This window comes from Plasmodium yoelii (genome assembly GCF_900002385.2).
Source record: "Plasmodium yoelii strain 17X genome assembly, chromosome: 4".
In the NCBI taxonomy this organism is placed as follows: Eukaryota; Apicomplexa; class Aconoidasida; order Haemosporida; family Plasmodiidae; genus Plasmodium; species Plasmodium yoelii.
In genome coordinates this window covers 670,308-693,273 of record NC_036176.2, presented here as the reverse complement: position 1 = coordinate 693,273, position 22,966 = coordinate 670,308, and the positions used below count along the sequence as shown (strand labels likewise).

Below are 22,966 nucleotides of genomic sequence, written 5' to 3'. Positions count from 1 at the left end.
TTATTTTAACAAAAAACATGATTAAAAGCCTAAATAGTGTAAACACTTTTTAAACATATACAATGTTTCGAAAAAAGGAAGTTAAACAAAAATTGTAGAAACACACATTCCTCAAAAAAAAAAGAACCAAAGGGGAAAAAATATGGACTATATGGCAAATGATAATATTTTTGATATAACATCAAATCACACTTGTTTCATAAATCAGTACATAATTTTTCCCATTACTTCAATTGTGAATTTAAAATAAAAATCGAGCAACAATAGTAACAATAAAGTAGTAGCAATAGTAATATATATATACTTTGCACACACAGAAAATGGTTTTTTTTCGAATAGGGCAAAGAATGAACTTTGTTCCTAAAAGGGGAGGAATCGAAGAGTTATGGAAAAATAGCTTTTTGGATGATGTGAGCATAAAAACAAAACAAAAATACAGCCAGACTGGCGATGCATGGCCATGCATATTATTAAGGAAGAAAAGTTTTAATGATTTACATAAATTATATTATATATGTTTAAAAGAAAAAAATAAATTATTGGGAGAACAATACTTTCATTTTCAAAATGGAACTAAAATGATACAACATGGTAGATTAAAAAAAGTTAAACTAACCATGAAACGAATATTAACTGTTTTGTCAAGAAGAGCTATACATGCACAATGTATTAGAGCAAAAGATATTTTAAAAAAACAACAAGAAAGAGAAATATATGAAACACAAAAATTTCAGTTAGAAGAACAATTACTTTATTTAAAACATAAAATTAATATTTTAAAAAATACATCATCCCTTGAAAAATATTCATTAAAATTATCCTTAACAAAAATACAAAATCAAATTGATCAGCTAACTATTATTCTTAATCCATTAAGAAAAGAAACTATGCATTTACTTATACCGAATTTTAAATATCAAAGGAAATATTCAGATTTACCTGGTTTTATTTCATGGAAAAAACAAAATATTGTAGCCTTAAGAAATAATATGGACAAACTAAACAAATTTTACTAGCCATTTATGTCAAAAAAAAAAAAAAAAAAAAAAAAAAATATATATATTATATATATATGCACACATATTCGCTTTTTTTTATGAACATGATAGTAAAAAGCTAAAAAAAAAATTCACAATTTTTATATTATCCCTTTACATACATATATGATAAGCTAAATATTTTAATTTGCTTCGTTTTTTTTTTGTGTGTATAGACATTTTAATTTTGATATGTGTATGTACTATAAATGGAATAATAAAGAATGTTTGAATAAATAAAATTTTGAAAAACTACAAAATGTTAAATATATATTTTCTATATTTACGAACATATATAAAATGAAAAAAAGTAAAAAAATTATGTGTATATTACCAAAAAATGTTCATATATTTTTATCCAAAATAAAATTGGAAAGTTATAAGAAAAAAAATGACGTAAATTGTAAGAGGAGATGAAATTTCAAGTTAAATGTGTAACACGTAAATTCGCTTTAGTATATTTTTTCCACATTTTTTCCACATTTTTTTCCACATTTTTTCCACATTTTTTCCACATTTTTTCCACATTTTTTTCCACATTTTTTCCCACTTTTTTTAACAGATTTGTTCGTTTCATAACATTTTCGTACTATATTTTGTTTTAATTCATTAGTTTTGTCTTTTGGCTTTTTTTATATCAAGGGTATTATATATGTATAGTACAATATGTATATATATGATAATACATACATTAAAGGATGCTAATAAAAAATGGTAGTAATATATTGCATACTATAAAAAAAACGGTAATAATAAGATTTATAAAAAAAGTCGAAATAAATTTATATCTCTATACGAATATTTTAAAAAATATAAAATAAAAAATATAAAATATAAAATAACATTCCAAGTTGTAAGCATTTTAAAAGCAAAACATTTTATAGCAGTCGAAGGAAATGGTTTTGCTTTGTAAAACCATATTGGTGTGAAAAAAAAAAAAAAAAAAATATATACAAAAATATACCATAATATACCATAAGTATACTATGCATAAAGGCTTTTGGAATAACGAAAAAATACTAAAAAATTATGTTAACAAAAGAAAACATTTTTTTTTAATTTTAAGGCTATATATGTGCGATATATATATGCATATACTAATATTTTTTGTGCGTATATAATATAACATAATAATTATCGCATGCTAGAATACGTTCACTTTTATTTTTTAACTAATGAAATTCTTAAGTCACGAAATAAAAAAAAGGAAAAATAAAAAAGGAAAAATAAAAAAAGGAAAAATAAAAAAAGGAAAAATAAAAAAAGGAAAAATAAAAAAAGGAAAAATAAAAAAAGGAAAAATAAAAAAAAGAGAAATAAAAAAAAGAGAAAGCAAAAAAAAGCTAAAAATTTACAATACCTTTTGAATTAGAGAATATAAAAATATTTTACTAAGGTAGGAAAAGTGGGAGAAAAAAAAAACAAAGTAAAACACATTATATTGTTTTAATTTTCTCCAATTAACACAAAACTGTGTTAAATACACTACACGTATATATATGTATATATACGTACAAGGCAAATATTATCGTATGTTTTTTCAATTTGAATAAAATGAATATTTTAAAATTCCAATTCCTATTCATATGCATTATATTCTTGGTTAATCATAAATATGGCTATTCATATAACACATATAAAATTAAAGAAAATGAATCAACATTGAAAAGTTATATCCCAAAAGAGGATATTGACACAAGTAATATAAATTATTTAAAAGTAAAACATGAAAAAAATAATTTAAAAAACAAGAGATATAATAATAGGTTATATAATACTTTATATCCTACTGAAGAAAATAAGGATTATGATTTTTTTAATGATCACAATACAAACACACATAAAAGTGAACAAAATTCAAAACATGAAATTCCAAAATCGTATGATCATAATGCGGATAACTCTATGAATCAAATTGCTGACGATGTAACTAAAGATGAAGTAAATGATGTGGACAATTTTGCCACAACCCAAACTGATAAGGAAGCCCAGAATCAAAGTAAAAAAGGCGTTTTTGAAATATTCGGAAATAACGAAAAAGTTAAAAGCGAATCAAAGTTTGGGATATTTAACTATTTAAAAAGTTATTTTGAAAAATCACCATTTATAAAAAATTTTTACAATTTCGTTGAAATGTTTTTTAATAAATATGATCAACGTGTGTTAGAATCAACCACATTTTTTAATTTTGATGAAATCTTATTTTAAATTATTTTTCTCTGGAAATGTACTTTTTCATGCACACATATATTTGTTATATTATTTTATGTATGAGCAAATATGCATGTAAAAAGGGAAAAGAAGAAAACAGAAAAAAACAGAAGAAAAAAATATAGATATGTATAGATATGTATAGATATGTGTAGATATGTGTAGATATGCATATATACTTGCTATATCCAATTTAAGCACAATATTATAATTGTTTTATTATACCCCACAATTTTTTCTTATTTGTATGATATGTTGTCATTTGACCATTATCGAATTTAATGGTCTATTTTTTTTTTTTTTTTAATATTATTTTAAAGTTGTATATTTTACAATTTTTTTTTTAAAACATATTTATAATTATTACAAAAAAATATGAGTATGTCTCTGGCCCTTATCTGTGAATATGTATACAGAAAAAAGTTTGTGTGCATGTAGTTATTTGCATTACGTTACAAAAATACATTTGTATGTGTAACAAATTGCATAATAACTGATTTTAGATATTCCTTAAAAGAAAGAGAAACAAAAATATATCCCTTTTTAACGATATTTTTATTACTTATTACCTTTTTTTTTGTATTCCATGTCATATAAGTACTTTTTTTTTTTTTTTTTTTTTCACATTCATGCCCTTCTTTGTATACTTTTTCAATATTGCTATCACTCCTGGAAATTATCTCAACTTTTTCTTGCACACATGTTTCAAATAAAGATAAAAAATCTGAACTTTTTTTAAATAAATAATTTTTTATATAAACATTAACATTTTCGTAAAAATGTGGCATTTGACTAAATGCAAATAAAAACCTAAAAATGAACTTATTCAGTAAAAATGTTTCATATTTATAATTTTTTTTTTCTTTTTTTTTATTCAAGAAAAGATTAAATATGCATAAATCACTGAATTCTTGAAAATTGAAATAATCAAGTTCATCCAAATTTTGTTCTTTATCTTCAATACAAATACAATCATTGTCAAAAAAATTCATTCTAGATTTTTCCATCTCACCAAAAGATATACATACTTTTTTACTTTTGGTGTTTTTATTTTCTACATTCATTTCTCCTGATTGTATATTATAGCTCTCTTGGGGTATTACACTTTTAGGTTTTAGTGGCACCTCATATGAAAAAAGACAATTTTTTAATATCTTTAATTTTTCACTTTTATTTATTATTCCTTTCTTATGCATTTTTATCTCCAAAATGTTTAAATAATTTTGTAAAATCTGTAAGTATTGTGAGAAAAAAAAAAAAATGTAAACAGTGTAAATTTTTAATTATATAAAGATCACCGTTTTGATATGGACCACACAAACCAGTTTATACATTCCATATTTATAGCTGTTCATAATAATAAATGAAACATTTTATAAAAGATAACTATTAAAGAGTGTATATATATATATCCATCAATGAATGTTCAAAAAAGGGGACAGATAAAGTATGCAAAAATAATTAAGATCCTCATTACAATTTTTAAGAGAAAAAAATTGCAGGAAATTACCAATATAAAATATGTGTGCATTATTTTAAATTAGCTAGCTATTTTTTTTTTTTTTTTAACTAACCATTTTTTGGCTGTTTTTCCCTTTATGCTTTGAAGCGAAAAAAAAAAAAAGAAGAAAAAAGAAAAAGTCTAGAACAAAAATATATTGACTTAATTCCTTACCATTTTGAGGAAACATTTTCAACGTATTAGTATTTTTAATACATTCTGGAAGATAAAATATATTTATGTCTACAATTTTGTTTTTCTTAAAATATATTCTTAAAAGGTTATAAGCAAAAAATGAATAAGCGTCTTTTTTTTGGGACTTATTTTTTATAAAATTTAAACTACATATGATAAAATTTTCTAAAGTATATTTTGGTATAATTGGAAAATAATGTTCAATAAATATATAATTTAGAATATTTTGTATGAATATATATGCATAATTTTTTTTTGTTTTTTCTACTATATTTAAATAACTATATTTTGGTTCATTGGTGGTACATAAATAATTTTTATACTCTGGATCTTTATTTTCGTTTTCTTTACTATCTTTGGATGATACCTCATTTTCAACTTTTTCAGCTTTTTCAATTTGATCAACTTTTTCAACCTTTTCAACCTTTTCAACTTTTTCAACTTGATCAAGTTTATTATGAAAACTTCCATATAATATATCGATCAAATTGTTTGGAATAAATTTAAATGTTAATATATATTTCCTAACCAAATCACATACATAATTCAATCGGCTATAAACACATGTATAATGTAAAGTAACAAACGAATTTATCTTATTATTAACATCTTGGAAAATGTAAATTTTATTTCGTAAGTAAATTATAGAATTATTAATTATTTCATGAAGTTTATAATAAAAAATAAAATTGCTTATAGCTTTATATTCTTTTGCTAAAAATATATAATTTTGTTCATGTTTTAAATATTGATTTATATTATTATTATTATTTTTATTTTCGAAATTTTTTGACTTATTTAATTTTTTATTATAATTATTTTCAGATATGTCTACAAAAAATTTGGTGCTATCTTTTTTCATTAAATTATAAAAAGGAAAATGATAATTACCATTTTCATATATAAATAATTCTTTTATATTTTTTGGAAAATAGTTAAAAACGGAAAATTTATTTTTATCTTCATTTTTACATAACATTATATTATCATAATGTAATAAAGAATAAATAAACTCATGAACAAAAAGTTGTAAATCTGTATATAATTTATGTTCTATATTAATTTGATTAAATTTCAAAAATGTTAAAAAAATTATTTGTCTATAAAACCAAGTTTGAATATATATATATTTTTTTTTATAATTTTTATTTTTAGCTTTCAATATATTTATCCATATTTTTTTTTGAATATTTATTAATCTATTAAGAATTAAATTTTTACTCTTATCATTTTCTATTCCGATTTTTTTCATATTATTATGTAATTTTATAACATCATTAATTTTATACATATCTATAAAATCAATAAATGAATAGACATTTTTTTTTATATGTTGTATATTCTTATTTATATTTTGTTCAAATTTTTCTTCCCAAGAAAATAAATTAAATAACTGTATTATATACGATCTTATTATATTCAAATATCTCTCTTGAAAATATTTCACTAAATTTTTGTCTATATTTATTTGTTTTATATATTTATATATTTTATCTTTGTCTACAATATTATCTATGCTTATTTTAGAATCTTTTCTTTTTTTATCATCATTATAATTTTTGTTAGATGCAAACAAAATTGATTCTTTTATTATTCTCCTTGAATATTTAAAAACATTTTTTTTTAAAATATAAATTCTTGGAGAGTTTGTGTAATTTTTTAAAAATTTATTTATTTCTTTACAATTTTTATCATATTGGAAATTTTTTTTGATTAAATAGTGGTTCGAATATTTTGTTATTTTTTTTTTCTCTCCTAAATATTTGTCTATATTTAAAAAGCTACATTTTTTATTTTTTTTTTTTTTTATATTTTTTATTTTTTTTAAATGTTTGCATAAAAAAACAATGTTACATTTTATCATAATATATTTTTCTTTTATGTGTATATTTGAAACATATTGATTCTCCAAATATTTAATTTTTATCTCAACTTTATTTAACCTTTTTAAATAAATACGCAAATGAATATCGGTATCTTCGATTTTATTTTCATTATTTTTGTCATGTATTAATTCAAAGTTTTCTTCATTTTCACACACATTTTCACATTCATGACAATTTATAGAATCATATAAATGTTTTTTGTAAAAGTAGTTAAAAAAATATTTATTAATTTTTCTTTTATTTATATATATATGGAAATGTATATCTATTGATTCAAATTTATGTTTATTTTTCATTTCATTTATATCATAAATTTTACAAATAAAATTAGAAAAAAATAAAATATTTTTTTTTTCAATATAATTAATGTCTATATCTTTGTTCTCTTTTTCTATCTCATTTTCTTCATTGTGAATTGAATTTAACCTTTTCCTTAATTTTGTTTTTTTCCTTTTATTATTTTTTTCACTTTTTTCGTTTTTTTCACTTTTTTTAAGATACCTACTTCCCAACTCAAATAAGCTTCTAGCCCTTTTGACTAACTCTAAATTATTATAAACAAAATTGTCAAAAAAAAAACGCTTCTTGAATTTAAGCTCATAAAGTATATACTGTCTTGGTGAGTAAAAAAAATTAATGATAACATATCCATTATATTTTTTGCATTTTTTATTAGTGCAAAGAAAAATATCATTATCATATTTTATTCGATAATATAATAGATCGACACACAATACATCTTTAGTATATTCATTTAGTTCTTTTTGTTTTAATTTGCTTATTATTTTTTCAAGTTTCTTGGATATTTTATTCTTTATCTTTTTAAAACTCATTTTATTTCTTTCTCCATTTAAACCTGAACAAGAATAAATAAAACCTTTAATATTACAAATGTGTCACATTAGACAGATTAACAAAATGGCCACTATATATATATATAAAAACATATTAAACCCCATCTTGTTTGATATATTTATTTTTTAGAATTTACTTGGCATATTTGTATTCATGTTATTTTTTTGACAAATATATTCAGCCTCTTTTTTTATTTTATCAAAATCATAGATCTTTAAAGAATATTTATTTTTTAAATATTTCGCTAAAACTTTAACTTCTGTATAAAACAAGTTGAATGGTGTTAAAAAATTGTCTTTTATTTTTTATTTTATTTTATTTTATTTTTATTTTATTTTTTATTTTATTTTTATTTTATTTTTTATTTTTTTTATTTTCCAAAAAGAAACCATCTCAATTTCCACAAACCAACAATTCTAAATTTTAGAAATCTTTTAAAATTATTATAACTTGCCTTTTTTTATTTTTCCTGTAATAACTATTTTTATAGGTCTTTTGACTCTTGAACCCAAATTTATCGAACTGGAACTAGAACTAAAAAAAAAAAAAATAATAATAATAGTGGTAGTGATAGTGATAAATAATAGTGGTAAATAGTGGTAAATACGGATATTTATTTTGCAAAATATATATCCAAAATGGAAATTGTTAAATTTGCTAGTCATATTTTTTTAAACCTTTTTCGGAATATGTTTAAAATTAAAAACTTCAAAACTCCCAACCCATTTATCTCTATCAATATAAAAAATGTGTTATATATGTGCAATGAAAATGTGTACCCTCATACAGGCATAGAACCATACAGCCATACAGCCATACATTCAATATGTACAATTAAATGTGTATAATTAAATGTGCGCGATTAAATGTGCACGATTAAATGTGCACGTTTTTAAGGAGACTCTAAAAATCGCTTACTTTCTTCTGAACACTCGGTGGGTGAATACTGAAAAGTATTGTCAGTCTGAAAAAATAAAAAAAAATCATTTAAATAAAAGTAGATGTATAAATGAAACAGACTAAAACGACTATTTCAAGTATGGTCTGTTTTTCTTTTAAAAAGCTATATATTTTTTTTTTTTTTTATCTTTATTTTTATCCTTATTTTTAACCAGTTGCTCATTTACGTAATTCAAATCGGGATAATCTATTTGCTCTAATATTTTTTCTTTATAATTTAAATATTGATCCCATAAATTGTTCGAAATCTTATTCAAAAAATTACTATTTGGAAATATATTTTTTATGTTTAAAATATTTCCATTTCTACTTAAATATTCCACTAAATTCAGAAATGCCCGTTTTTCGATTCTGTTGTTATTTTTATCTATATAAGGGAATGAGTAAAAATATAAAAACAAAATATGACACATATTTGTCAACCAGATGTAGACAAACTAATATATAACAATAATACAAACTTGAAAATACAATAAATAAATAAATGTGAAATTGTTTGTAACATGATATATTTACATACTAATCTAACCTAAATAAGAAAGATTTCTTAAGTTTAAAAAAAAAAACTTATTTATTTTTTGATCTTTTAAAATATTAAAGGTTAATATAAATTTACTTAATTCATTATTATCTTCATTTTTATAATATATATCATTATTTTTTATTTTTTTTGTGTATTCAATAATCTTATTGTTTGTCTGATTCAAATGAGTATTTACTTGAGTATATTCATCTATATTTTTTATTTTTTTTATAAAAAAATCTTTTTCTAAAGAAAATAATTTTGCATATAAGAAATCATCTCCATAATTGTCTTCAATTTTTTTTAACTTTACTGCAACATTTATTATATTCAATAAAATATTTCCAATCGTTTTTTTTTTTCGAAAATACTCCTTTTCCTGAAAGTGGGGATAGAAAAAGGGAAGTATGTATATATATATATATATATATATATATATATATGTGTGTGTGTATTATTATGGTTATATATATTCCAATCTGATCTCTAAATTTATTCATTTTTTTTTTAATTACTATTTCTTGTCTTTCAAAATTATTGTATTCTTGTTGCATCTGTATATTAAACGCTTTTTCCATTTTTACTATACAACTGAAATTATGTGGAAAAAATGGAAAAAAAAAAAAACGCCAAAAAAAATTAAAAAATTATTAAAGGAACTATAGATATTAAATATGAATTCTTATGGGTTAATAAAAAGAATCAGAAAAAAAAAAAAAATAATAATAATTACTTCTGTTTAATATTATGATATGTTATATGTCTTTCTCTTTTTAATATATTTTCCTAAAATGAACATAATAAATGAATATAGAAAAATGAGCTAAAAAAAATAAAAGAAAATATAAATTTTTTATTTTAAAAAAGTGTACAAAGGAGTGTTACCAAATATTCATCCTCTTTAGACATTTTGTAATTTTCTATTAATTCATTTCTAAAGCTGCAACCAAATTAATTCATAAATAAATAATATTTTAAAATGAAAAAAAATAAGAATAAATATATTATGTTTTTTTTTTTTTTTTCATTTTAAAATACCCTTGAGCACAAGCCAATTTTGCATTAAACTGTTCTACAACATCATTGGTTCCATAATTACACAAAATCTAAATTAATTTAAAATTGATAAAATTTATGTAAACTTGTTTCTATATATAAGTGAAATATAACATAATATCTTCACCATTTTGTTAAATTATGTTGCTTTTTTATTTACTTTTTCCAAATGATTGTGATTGGATGTTTCAAACAATTGATGGCACGAATGTATAAATGACTTATTTTCATTTTTTAAGTAATTTTCGTAATATTTCACAAAATTTTCATTATTAATATCTATCGATACTTTAGAAGAAACATAAAACTCATTACTTTTTTCTTTTTCATATTTTAATTTATTAGACTTTATAATATAGTTGAAATTCATTTTTTTCTCTAAAACATTTTATATACCATATTTTATGTGTAATTGAGGTAAAGGTATCCCTTTATATATGTCTAATTAATTTATTTTGAAATTTTTTTTATAAAACTCCTATTTTATATTTTTTTTCTCTACTTTGAAATATAGGAAAAAAGAAGTAAAACCCTTTAAAAAGAATTTGCGCTATTTCCTGCACTATATATATCTATATAATTATATACGTTCCTTAGATAAAAATTAGAAACTATTAAACATTTTATTGGACAATATAATAATGAATATATATATATATAGAGATAGATGACTCAAACATATTATACGCATTTACACATCTATATGAGTTTTAAATTTTATAAAAAAATAATAATTATATATATTTTCCTGTCTAAAAATTCTATATATATATATCTCTATTTTTTTAATTTGCGATATTTAATTCAATTTAATTTCAATCATATCATAAAACATAAATAAATAAATAAATAAAAACATATTCATTTATATATTTTTTTTTCTCTATACAATCATACACAATACTGTATCCCAAAATTGTATTATTAATTCCAGAATGGAGGACTTAATATTTTATTAGAAAGACCTATATATATATAATACTTTTAATGAAAAAATAAAGTAGTAATTACAATTTCAAACAAAATTCAAAAGTATACACACTATATGGTAGTAATCAGAAAATTAAAATGGCTACTCTTATAACTACCAAAATATATAAAATATAGTTATAGATACATTTATATATCCTCATTTAATTTTAAAAAATTTCACCCATATATTCAAAGTATATACATAATTTACTAAGCATTGGAATTTTGAATTTAAAGTCTATTCAGTGTGCAAATACTATTCGGTTCGACAAAAAATGGAACTTAAAAAAAATGTATATGCACAATCCAAAAATAAAGCAAAAAAAACAAAAACAAAAACGAAAATATTTCTAAACTAAATAGTCAAATTAAATACAGTAGCGCACACACATGTGAGCTATTCAAAAAAAATACAAAATTTCGAAAATAGTTTTTATATACTATGAGTGTATATATAACATATTTCACGATAATTTATTCTTAATTCCACATTGGATCATTTGCATCGATAACTTCAAAATCTTCGTTTTCTTCTTCAATTATACCATCATTATTTTCAACATTTTCAAATTCCATATTAGAGTTATGTGGTGTCTCTCCTCCATTTAATGTATTATAACCATATATTAAACCTCCAGCTGCTAAACCTACTAATCCAATTATACCTGCAGCCATTGAAATTTTCTCACCTGTACCAAAACCCTCACCACTACTACCACCTTCACCATCTTCACCAGTATTTGTATTTGATCCATCTAAAACGGGAGGTACACAAGCAGGAACATTACAAGCTTCTTTTTCTTCAATTCGTACATTTTGTTCTTCACAAGTTAAACCAATGTTTCCATCGATATCTGAAGAGGCTGGTATTAACTCTAATGGTTCTTTTCTTTTTCTAATTCTGAATGAGTCTAATCCACATGTTTCTGAACAGCTTCCCCATTCATCCCATTCATTACATAAAGCATCAACACAAGGAGTATTTCCTATTGGGCAATCTTCTTCTCTAAAAAGAGAATAATCATTACAAGCTTCCGCTGTGTCACTTTTTGGATTCTTTAATAAGTCTAATTTTCTTGTAAGGATTCTTTTATTTGGCATATGACAGCTGTAGGAGTCCTTATCTGTTTTACAATCAACCCATGTTTCCCAATCATTACATTCTCCAGAATTACATACAGGTAAATCTAAACAAGGTTCATTTTCTATTTTATTATAAGTTTCTAAACATTCATCATCATTTTCTCCATTCAAACTGACTATATTTGTAATAAAATTCCTTATTCTCATTCCAGCATTACATGGTCGATCACATTCGGACCATTCTGACCAGCTACCACATGTATTATCAGGGCAACTAGATTCTTCATCATATTCAATTTTATCTTGATAAAAATCTTCACATTTATCATTTTGTCCATTATTTGGGCTAGGAATAGTTGATGGATTTCCAGATTTATTTTTATGTAAACGGGCTCTTTGAACTCTTTTTCTGGGTCCACATGGTGCTGACCATTCACTCCAATCTTCCCAATCAAAACATTCTTCATTTTCACATTTTGGAACTGAACATACCTCTGTTTCAATTTTCTCAAAATGTTCACAATAAGAATGCTCGTCTATACTTTCTGGAAAAATTGTAAATTTTCTTTCTCTAATAGAATATCCACATGTTTTTGAGCAAGAAGACCATTCGCTCCAATCACCAATATCTTCACATATCTCTGTAGAACCACAACTTTGAATATTACATGGTTCTATTTCAGTTTTATTAAATGTTTGGCACATGCTATTATCTGGTGATGCATTTCTGGTTCTCATTCTTATTCCATCTCCACAGGAAGTACTACATTGGCTCCATTCACCAAAATCACCACAAATATCATTACATTCATCTTTTACAGGGCATGATCTATATTCTATGGAACCTAAATCCATACATGAATCTCCATATTCAGTGCCACTATATCCTTCTTCCTTTAATGTATAATATGGTTTTTTTCTTTCTCTTCTGCTAACAGCACTATCACATGATAATTGAGGGCATGGACTCCATTCTCCCCATTCAGAACATTCTGCATCTTCGGGGTATTTATTACAAATAAATTTATTATGTATTTCTACAGAAGATAATAAATTTTCCCAAGATACTTTAACTATATTTTCACATATAGAAGATGGTCCTTCGCAATCTCCAAGTATTTTATATTCCTTTTCGTCAATATTATCTATTGCATATACATATAAAGTTATTTTATTTAATTTCAAAAGTTCAATCTCTCTTCTCAATTCATTTAAATCGGTATTTGATTTACCTTCAACTAACATTACAATTAATTTTTTTTTATGTGCAGGTGTCCTTTTAAAAGTTTTTGTTCTTATATATTTTAAATTATCTGCCAAATTTATTATATTGGAATAGGACATTTGTAATTTGTCAATTTTGTTAAGAATTCTATTTTTTTTATAACTTAATTTTCTATATAAACCCCATTGTTCTTTACCTTTGTTTGCTCTCATTTTTACTATTGTTACATGTGATCGATTTTGGGATAAATAGTTTTCCTTAACTGTGTGTACCATAAATGGTTTTACATAAGTTGTCCATTGTAAATTAGTAATTCCTCTAGATTGATCTAATGCTATAACTATATCCATAGCTTTTTTACATGTAGGATTGTTATCACATACATCATCATCACATTCTTCACAAAACTCATCGTCACATTGAATACTTGGTGGTAAAGGGGAACCTCCTGATTCTCCACTACCATTACCATTGCCATTATCAGTACCATTACCAACGCCATTTCCATTTCCATTACCATTTCCATTGCCATTTCCATTACCATTTCCGTTTCCATTTCCATTTCCAGTACCATTTCCATTACCAGTACCATTTCCATTACCATTTCCGTTTCCATTTCCATTTCCAGTACCATTTCCATTTCCATTTCCGTTTCCATTTCCAGTACCATTTCCATTTCCATTTCCGTTTCCATTTCCATTACCAGTACCATTTCCATTTCCATTTCCATTATCAGTACCATTTCCATTACCAGTACCATTTCCATTTCCATTACCAGTACCATTTCCATTTCCAGTACCATTTCCATTTCCATTATCAGTACCATTTCCATTACCAGTACCATTTCCATTTCCAGTACCATTTCCATTTCCATTACCCGTACCATTTCCATTATCAGTACCATTTCCATTGCCGTTTCCAGTGCCATTTCCAGTGCCGTTTCCATTGCCATTTCCAGTACCATTTCCAGTGCCGTTTCCATTGCCATTTCCAGTGCCATTTCCATTTCCATTTCCAGTGCCATTTCCATTTCCATTATCAGTACCATTTCCATTTCCATTGCCGTTTCCATTGCCGTTTCCAGTGCCATTTCCAGTGCCGTTTCCATTGCCATTTCCAGTGCCATTTCCATTTCCATTATCAGTACCATTTCCATTTCCATTGCCGTTTCCAGTGCCATTTCCAGTGCCGTTTCCATTGCCATTTCCAGTGCCATTTCCATTTCCATTTCCAGTGCCATTTCCATTATCAGTACCATTTCCATTTCCATTTCCAGTGCCATTTCCAGTGCCATTTCCATTTCCATTTCCACTACCAGTACCATTTCCATTGCCGTTTCCATTGCCATTTCCAGTGCCATTTCCATTGCCGTTTCCATTGCCATTTCCAGTGCCATTTCCAGTGCCATTTCCAGTGCCGTTTCCAGTGCCATTTCCAGTGCCATTTCCAGTGCCATTTCCATTACCATTTCCAGTTCCGTTTCCATTACCATTTCCAGTGCCATTTCCATTACCATTTCCAGTTCCGTTTCCATTACCATTTCCATTTCCATTTCCATTACCATTACCATTACCATTTCCATTGCCATTTCCATTACCATTTCCATTACCATTTCCATTACCATTTCCATTACCATTTCCATTACCATTACCATTTCCATTTCCATTTCCATTTCCATTACCATTTCCATTACCATTTCCATTACCATTTCCATTACTGTTATCACATATATTTTCTTCTAAGAATTTTTCAGCGGTATTATCATTAATGAAACTATTATATATAAGTACATTTGGGCATGTATCATTATTTATATCACATCCTCCTGCAACGAATAATATTTCCTTAGATAATTCAACTCTTCCCATTACTAAAAGTTTAACACCTTTATCTGTATACTCTTTTGATATATTCTCAAGTTTGCTTTTTTCATATGCATCATTATTACTATCTGTAAGTAACAAAGCAATCTTTGGAGCCTTTTCTCTGTTACCTTTTCCAAATATTTGTTTTAATCCTATTTCTAGAGCTTCAGTTATATTTGTTTCTTCCTCAGCAAAATAATGATTCATTTGATCTAGTGCCATTAATAATCCTTTTTTATCATGTGTTAGGTCATCGTCGAAATCTATATTGACACTTCTTACTCCTAAATACATAGAAATCGATGCATGGATATTTTTTTTACCAATATTAAACATGTTAATTATGTTTCTAGCATATCTTGTAAATCCAGTTCTATGATTATAATCTAGGGTAGTTATTGGAACGGTAATAAGTGTTAAATCAAAATAATCCCCACATATACATTCATCACCTAGACATGTAGATTCAGGCTCTTCAATTTCTGGAGTCTCTGCATTACATATTTTGTCAGCCATTAATTTTGATATATCTTGAAGATTATTCCATTCGGTCTTCGTAGCAAGTGGACAATCTCCATCTGTTTTGTGGCAACCTGCAAGTAATCGTAAGTTGGCCATAGTAGATGCGCCAACACCAACAACTAGCAATTTTACATTTTCTTCTTTATATAACAAACTTGCATCTGATAATAATTTATCTCCTGGATTAGTGTTATTTCCATCAGTAAATAGCATTGTCACTTTAGGCACATCTGATCTACTATCTTTATGGTGTGTATAATTTTCCAAACCGTAATTTAGAGCCTCTATTATATATGTATATCCTCCTGATTTATAAGAATCTTTCAAGCCTTTTATTAGTTTCATCATATGTTCTTTGTCATAACTTTCTTTGTCAGAAAACATAACAAAATCTCTATTGAATTGTGCAAATAGCATGATTCCAACATGAACCTTATCCTCAGATATTTCTAAGTTGTTAATAAATTGTTCAGTAAATGGATAAACTTGATTTTTCCAATTATAACTTCCTATACTTCCTGATTCATCTAATATTACTGTTAAATCATATATATCATGACAAAAACAATCATTTCCTATGCATTGTGGAGTAGGTACTTCTGTTTCAGGTTTGTTACTTTCTGGTGGTAATATTGATCCTGTGTCACATATTTTATCAACAAATACCTTTGATAGAGCGTCTAGAGTTCCCCATTCTGTTTTAATAACAAATGGACACGGTACATTTTGTGCACAACCTACTAATTGTTTTAGTTTATTTTCACTAGCCATAGAAACACCTATTACTAATAATTTTACTCTTTCTGTTCTATACAATGATCCTATATTATACATGTCCATATCGGATTCACTAGAGTCATTTCCATCAGTAAACAACATTGTTATTTTAGGTGCATTACTTCTACCTGAGTCTTTTATGTAATTATATAATGCATACTTTAATGTTTTAACAATAAATGATTCGTATCCATTTCCATAATTTGTTTTTAAACTATCTATTTTTTTTAGAAGGCTAATTTTATTGTATCGTGCCTCATCTGAAAATGGAACAAGATCCAAAGCGTAATGAGAAAAAAGTAAAACTCCTACATGTACTGAATCATAGTCTATATTTAAATGGTTTATAATATCTTTTGCAAATGGAATAACTTCCAGTACCCATCTGGATTCACCTATACTTGCTGATTCGTCTAAAATTAATGTAACATCATAAAAATCTTTACAATAACAATCCTCATCATTTTGGCAAGATACAACGTTATCTGGATTTGTTGGATTAGTAACACCAGATGATTCAGGGGTCTCGGTTGGATTGGTAACACCAGATGATTCAGGGGTCTCAGTTGGATTAGTAACACCAGATGATTCAGGGGTCTCAGTTGGATTGGTAACACCAGATGATTCAGGGGTCTCGGTTGGATTGGTAACACCAGATGATTCAGGGGTCTCGGTTGGATTAGTAACACCAGATGATTCAGGGGTCTCGGTTGGATTGGTAACACCAGATGATTCAGGGGTCTCAGATGGATTTGAATTTTCTCCTGATTCGATATCACATATTTTGTCTGTAATAACTGATGTTATACCAGTTAGATCGTTCCATTTGCATTCTATAACTTGAGGGCAATGTTTACCATGATCACAATCTGCTAATGCGTATAAATCAATTGAAGATGCTTGACCAACTCCTACTAAAATTAGCCTTATTTGTTCAGATCTATATAATATTCCCATATTACGTTCTTCTGCTAACGTTTTAGAAGTATCATTTCCATCAGTAAAAAGGATTGTTACTTTAGGGGCATCTGTCCTACTATTTGGATGTCTTGTGAAGTTTTTTAGAGAATAATCTAATGCATCCACGATATCGGTACGTGATCCATATCTATACTTTTTACTTAGCCCTTCAACTATATTTGCCAACTCATTTTTTATATATCTTGTATCTTGACTATAATCAACATCAATTACTATATCTTTTGAAAAACGCATAATTCCTACATGTACGTTATCTTTACCTATATTTAAATTATTTATAAGTTTTTCTGAAAAGGGAATAACATCTTTCTCCCATTTATTTAGTGTAATGCTTCCTGAATCATCTAAAATTAAAGTTAAATCATAATAATCTTTGCAAAAGCAATCATCCCCAATACATGGAATTGGTTGGGATGTTTCTGGTTCTGGTTCTGGTTCTGGTTCAGGGATTATATTGGACTCAGATTCTGTATCACATATTTTATTAGTTAATTTATTTGTTATGTTATTTATAGTTTCCCATTCTGCTTTCATAGCACTTGGGCAACTGGAATGCTCCTCACACCCAGCTATAACTTTTAATTTTTTCTCTTCTGCAGCTGAAACACCCAGAACTAACAATTTTATATGCTTTTCTTGATATTCGGAATACATCTTATGAAATTCAGACTTAGATGCATGTCTATCATTACCATCGGTGAATAATATCGTTACCTTTGGTGCATCATCCCTTGCATTTTTGCTCATTGAATATTTGTTCATTGAATATTTTAAAGCTTCTAAGATATATGTGTCTGATCCTGAACGATAATCGTCATTTAGATCATTTACTTTTTTCAAAAGTTCAGTTTTTTTGTATCGTATATCATTATCAAAAGTAATATAATCTCTATTCTTCAAGGCAAATAATAAAATTCCCACGTGAATATCATTTTCGCCTACTTTTAAACCCTTTACAATTTGTTCTGTAAATGGGACAACATACTTCACCCAATGTTTTTTTTTGATACTTCCCGATTCATCTAAAATCAAAGTTAAATCGTAATAACTTTGACAAAAACACTCATCACCTACACATGGTGGCGATTGTCTTTTTGATATACTTTTCTCAAGAAACGAATCTCTTACATCTTTTCCTCCATCAAATTCATCTTGGTTTCCTTTTGTGCTTGCTATAATAAAATGCACACAAAGTACTAAATAAGACAATGCTAACACAAATTTTTTGTTCATTTGTGTTTTGCTTTGTATTTAAAATAGATTATATTTCTATTTTTATATTATTTTTTTGAAGGGCCTTACATTTAAATAAATAAACGGAAAAAATATGTAGGTAATAATATGTAAAATGAAATATAATTAAAGAATAAAAAAATATGAATAATAAGGTGTCTCAGATAGCGAAACAAAAATATATATATATATATTTAAAGCTATATTGAAAGGCAATAATAAAAAATCTTAAACTTATGAAATATGAAAAAAGACATACAACAAATATATATGTTTAAAACTATATTTAAAAATAATAATAAAAAATCTTAAACTTATGAAATATGTAAAAAGACATAAAAAATATATATTATGTATTTAAAAAAATGATAAAAAAATAAATAGATGGTTGTCGTTATATATAACAAATTTATAAATATGTAGAACAACGGAAATTTAAATAATACAACAGTATTTATAAACTTTACACAAATAAAATTAAATTAAATAAAAAATTAAATAAAAAAATTTAATTAAAAATATATAAATAAAATACAAACAATAAATTATATATATATATAGGAAAATAAATAAAATTAAATTAAATACATAATTTATATTATGGCTAATATAAGTTTTTTAGTTAAATAGTCAGGTAGCTAAATAGCTACATAACTATATAGCTAAAATTTTGTAAATTATTTCTTGCGTATTCATAATTTTCATATAGTAAAATATAATTTAATAATATTATTTTCATTGCCAAGCTAAAATGAAAATTATTTTTTGTATTAGTAATTGTTTTGTGGTGTACAACTATTAAATCACGACTAGCTATTTTACCCTTTACAAAAAAAAATATAAAATTATAAAATAATTTTATTTACATATAAAGCTTATTTTACATAAAAACTTAGCTAAATTATGAATATAAAATATTATTAGCTATTTAGCAGTTATTATTTTATTATTTTTTTTTTTTTTAAAGCTATAACAGTGAGTATTATAGTTATTTAACTTAAGGGACATATAATTACTTTAAAAAAGTGTGTGTTTTCAAATGTTATAAAAAAAAACATAGTCGAGTTATGTCCTTAATATTAAGTGGCAAATTAACAATATAATGTACTAATATACTTGTCTTATATAATTCAATTGGAAATGTCCTAATGGTAACATACACTTTTAAATATATTCTACATTGTCATTTTTATTTATGCGAAAATGTCACAATAATAGACAATAGTGTATAAAATAAATATTATTAACATTCTCCTTTCCTATTAATTTTGAGGAAGTGGTACATATATTTATAATGGAATGATGAAATACATTAAATACTTTTTTTATTATAAGTATAACTTTCTGGCTTATTTTCCTTGGTAAAACATTTTCATATAATTTCATAGCACACTAGCATAAACATATTTTTTTTCCAATGTATCCCTTTTCTATATATTTCATTATATGAAAAAATTGTTTATGAAATAATAATTTTCAATAAACATAGTTTTTGCATAAATAGTAAAAAACCAAGTGTCTATGCATATAACATTGATAACTTCCTTTGGCCTGAACAGACTATACTAATGTATGTATAATAAGTAATAATCAGACAGCTACTATTTATAATAACAACTGCACAATGTCATGTTTACGAGGGGGAGAAAAATATGATGTTTGCTAGTCCAATTTAATGTATTTGGACATTAAAAATAATAAATTCATTGAAAATGCTGTGTCTATAATTATTAAACCTATTCAAATTTAAGAAAAAATACACATATGTTCACATAAAAGTTTATAAAAATGTAATATATATAATATTTGGAAGAGAAAGGAGCAATATAATAATGTCTTTCTTTGATTCGATATATACTCCACACTAAATATATTTATATGTAGTTATCATTCTTTATTTGAAATAGGAAATTAATTATATGATTAAACGTTATCATTTTTTTTTTGATAACTATATTAAACAAATGAAATAACCTTTTAAAAAAACAAGTTGCTTTATTTGATGCCTTATAATTAAATATAATATTTTTAATATAAAATATATAAGCATTATCTCAATTTTTTTGAGTAGTTTTTCCCCATTAAATTAAAAAAAAAATACATACATGTGTTTGAATGAATGTATTTATGAATTATTGATACATTTTTTAGAGCTATATTTTGATATTTTTACATATATGCACTACGATATGAAAATGTAGGAAAAATGTAAATAACATTAATATATAGGACATTAATTCAATTGTATATATTCAAAAATATATAGTATAAATAATTAAATCCTTTAAAAAAATATACATATTTATTGTATTTGCTATATGTATTACACAGGGAAGTGAAGAAGTGTATATTTTGCTTTTATTTAAATTTTAAAATAAAAATGTTCTTATTTGCATATTTATTACATTGTTGTTTCTATAATATTGACTTTTTCTATTAAATTTAGTTTTCATAGTATGATTATATTCATTATTACAAAATTTTATGTATATATTGATGGACCATTCCATATATAATTTTACTGTATCAGGTTTTTATACATAAAAAAATACAAATTAAAGTATATCGCTGATGCATGCTATTTTTTTCACGAAATATGCATACTATATATAAACAAGTGTTTACTTTATCTATAAATTAATAAGATAACATAAACAAAGAAATTATTATTTTTTGTATATAAAATTAAAATTTATCGTATTTTCCATTTTTATTTCTCTATAAAATAATTCTTATATTTTGTCAGTTTTTTTGCAATATTTTCCCCATAAAAAAACATTATATATGTATTTTTTTTTTTGCATCATAATTGGGTGATATATATATATATATATATTATATATTCATCAGGGCATTAACTGAATTTTGTTATGCATACCTTTATATTTACCCATAAAAAAATAAAAAAATAATTTAAGCGCATAAAAAATTGTAATGTTTTACTTTACTAGCATTAAAGTGATAATGCATAAACGAAAATCATCATAAATAATTTTTTACATTGAAAATTTTTATTTTAATTGATATAGAGGAAAAATTAAGATTGCCAAAATGTAAGAATTTGACAAATTTTTAATAGCAATTATTCAAGAAAAATATTTTATATTTATTCTACAGATTATATAATTTATTTATATATAGTAATGATATATGACTGTATGCATATTTTCAATTATATATAGATTAACAAAACGAAAAAAAAAGGTACTAATTTATTTATATTTATGTGAGATATATTATTTTTTGCCTTTATTGTTTCTTTCAAATACAAAAATATAAACCCTAATTAGTGAATATAATATAATATTTATATTATACCTATTAATATTTCCTAAAAATCGTGTAATATAAAAAAAAAATATAATTTTAAATAAAATGAAGTACCTAACTTTTAATAAGAGCAGCAAAGATGCATTTGATTTAAATGAAAAAATTGAAGCAACGAAGATCGATTTATCAAATCCCTTATTGTTACAATATAATTGGGTAATATGGGAACAAGTTTCTGATAATAAAATTAAACAAAGTAATAATTATAAGGATTATACAAGACCATTAGCAAAATTTAATAGCGTTCAAAAATTTTGGCAATTATGGAATAGATTACCTCAACCAAGTGATTTACTTACACAAAGAAGTATGACCAGATTCTCAGATGATGGGATATTTCGTATTGTGGATGCTCTTATGATTTTTAGAGATAATATTCAACCAATGTGGGAAGACCCAGCCAATGCTGGAGGGGGACATTTTGAATATAAGATATTACCAAAAGATTTTCCATATAGTCAAATAGATGAATTTTGGAATAATCTTGTTCTTGCAATTATTGGTTGTAGTTTAAAACATTATGATTTAATAACAGGAATTAGATTAGTTGATAAATTAAGTACAACACGTTATGGTTATATAAGAATAGAAATATGGTATACTACAATAACAGATGAAAATGTTAGAAATCATTTAAGAAAAGATCTTGAAGAACACATGTGTAATCGTATAGATGGTTCGCATGTTTATCCCCCAAGAGTCAAAAGTCTTAGTCACGTACATAAGTAAACTTTTTGATAATGATATGGTAAAT

The 22,966-nt window shown here is 24.5% G+C and overlaps 5 protein-coding genes across 5 annotated transcripts; 3 read left to right on the top strand and 2 right to left on the bottom strand.

Moving 5' to 3' along the window:
* Positions 1 to 320: 320 nt before the first annotated feature.
* Positions 321 to 1,016, top strand: PY17X_0416100 (mitochondrial ribosomal protein L29/L47 precursor, putative; the record flags this gene model as incomplete). Its single annotated transcript, XM_721265.1, has 1 exon — positions 321 to 1,016. One exon carries the CDS (start codon positions 321 to 323, stop codon positions 1,014 to 1,016), a length of 696 nt encoding a protein of 231 aa, XP_726358.1.
* A 1,575-nt stretch (positions 1,017 to 2,591) lies between these two features.
* PY17X_0416000 (conserved Plasmodium protein, unknown function) lies at positions 2,592 to 3,245 on the top strand (the record flags this gene model as incomplete). The annotated part of the gene is made up of 1 exon (XM_721266.1): positions 2,592 to 3,245. The coding sequence occupies one exon, from the start codon at positions 2,592 to 2,594 to the stop codon at positions 3,243 to 3,245; it is 654 nt and encodes a 217-aa protein (XP_726359.1).
* A 332-nt stretch (positions 3,246 to 3,577) lies between these two features.
* On the bottom strand, positions 3,578 to 10,594 carry PY17X_0415900 (conserved Plasmodium protein, unknown function; the record flags this gene model as incomplete). The annotated part of the gene is made up of 14 exons (XM_034637737.1): positions 3,578 to 3,646; positions 3,818 to 4,480; positions 4,823 to 7,686; positions 7,822 to 7,944; positions 8,194 to 8,207; positions 8,363 to 8,417; positions 8,604 to 8,649; positions 8,798 to 9,012; positions 9,175 to 9,547; positions 9,684 to 9,759; positions 9,902 to 9,954; positions 10,054 to 10,108; positions 10,207 to 10,274; positions 10,385 to 10,594. 14 exons carry the CDS (start codon positions 10,592 to 10,594, stop codon positions 3,578 to 3,580), a joined length of 4,884 nt encoding a protein of 1,627 aa, XP_034493383.1.
* A 1,082-nt stretch (positions 10,595 to 11,676) lies between these two features.
* On the bottom strand, positions 11,677 to 18,882 carry PY17X_0415800 (ookinete protein; the record flags this gene model as incomplete). The annotated part of the gene is made up of 1 exon (XM_720134.1): positions 11,677 to 18,882. The coding sequence occupies one exon, from the start codon at positions 18,880 to 18,882 to the stop codon at positions 11,677 to 11,679; it is 7,206 nt and encodes a 2,401-aa protein (XP_725227.1).
* Positions 18,883 to 22,257: 3,375 nt separating this feature from the next.
* Positions 22,258 to 22,941, top strand: PY17X_0415700 (eukaryotic translation initiation factor 4E, putative; the record flags this gene model as incomplete). Its single annotated transcript, XM_720135.2, has 1 exon — positions 22,258 to 22,941. The coding sequence occupies one exon, from the start codon at positions 22,258 to 22,260 to the stop codon at positions 22,939 to 22,941; it is 684 nt and encodes a 227-aa protein (XP_725228.2).
* Positions 22,942 to 22,966: the final 25 nt, after the last annotated feature.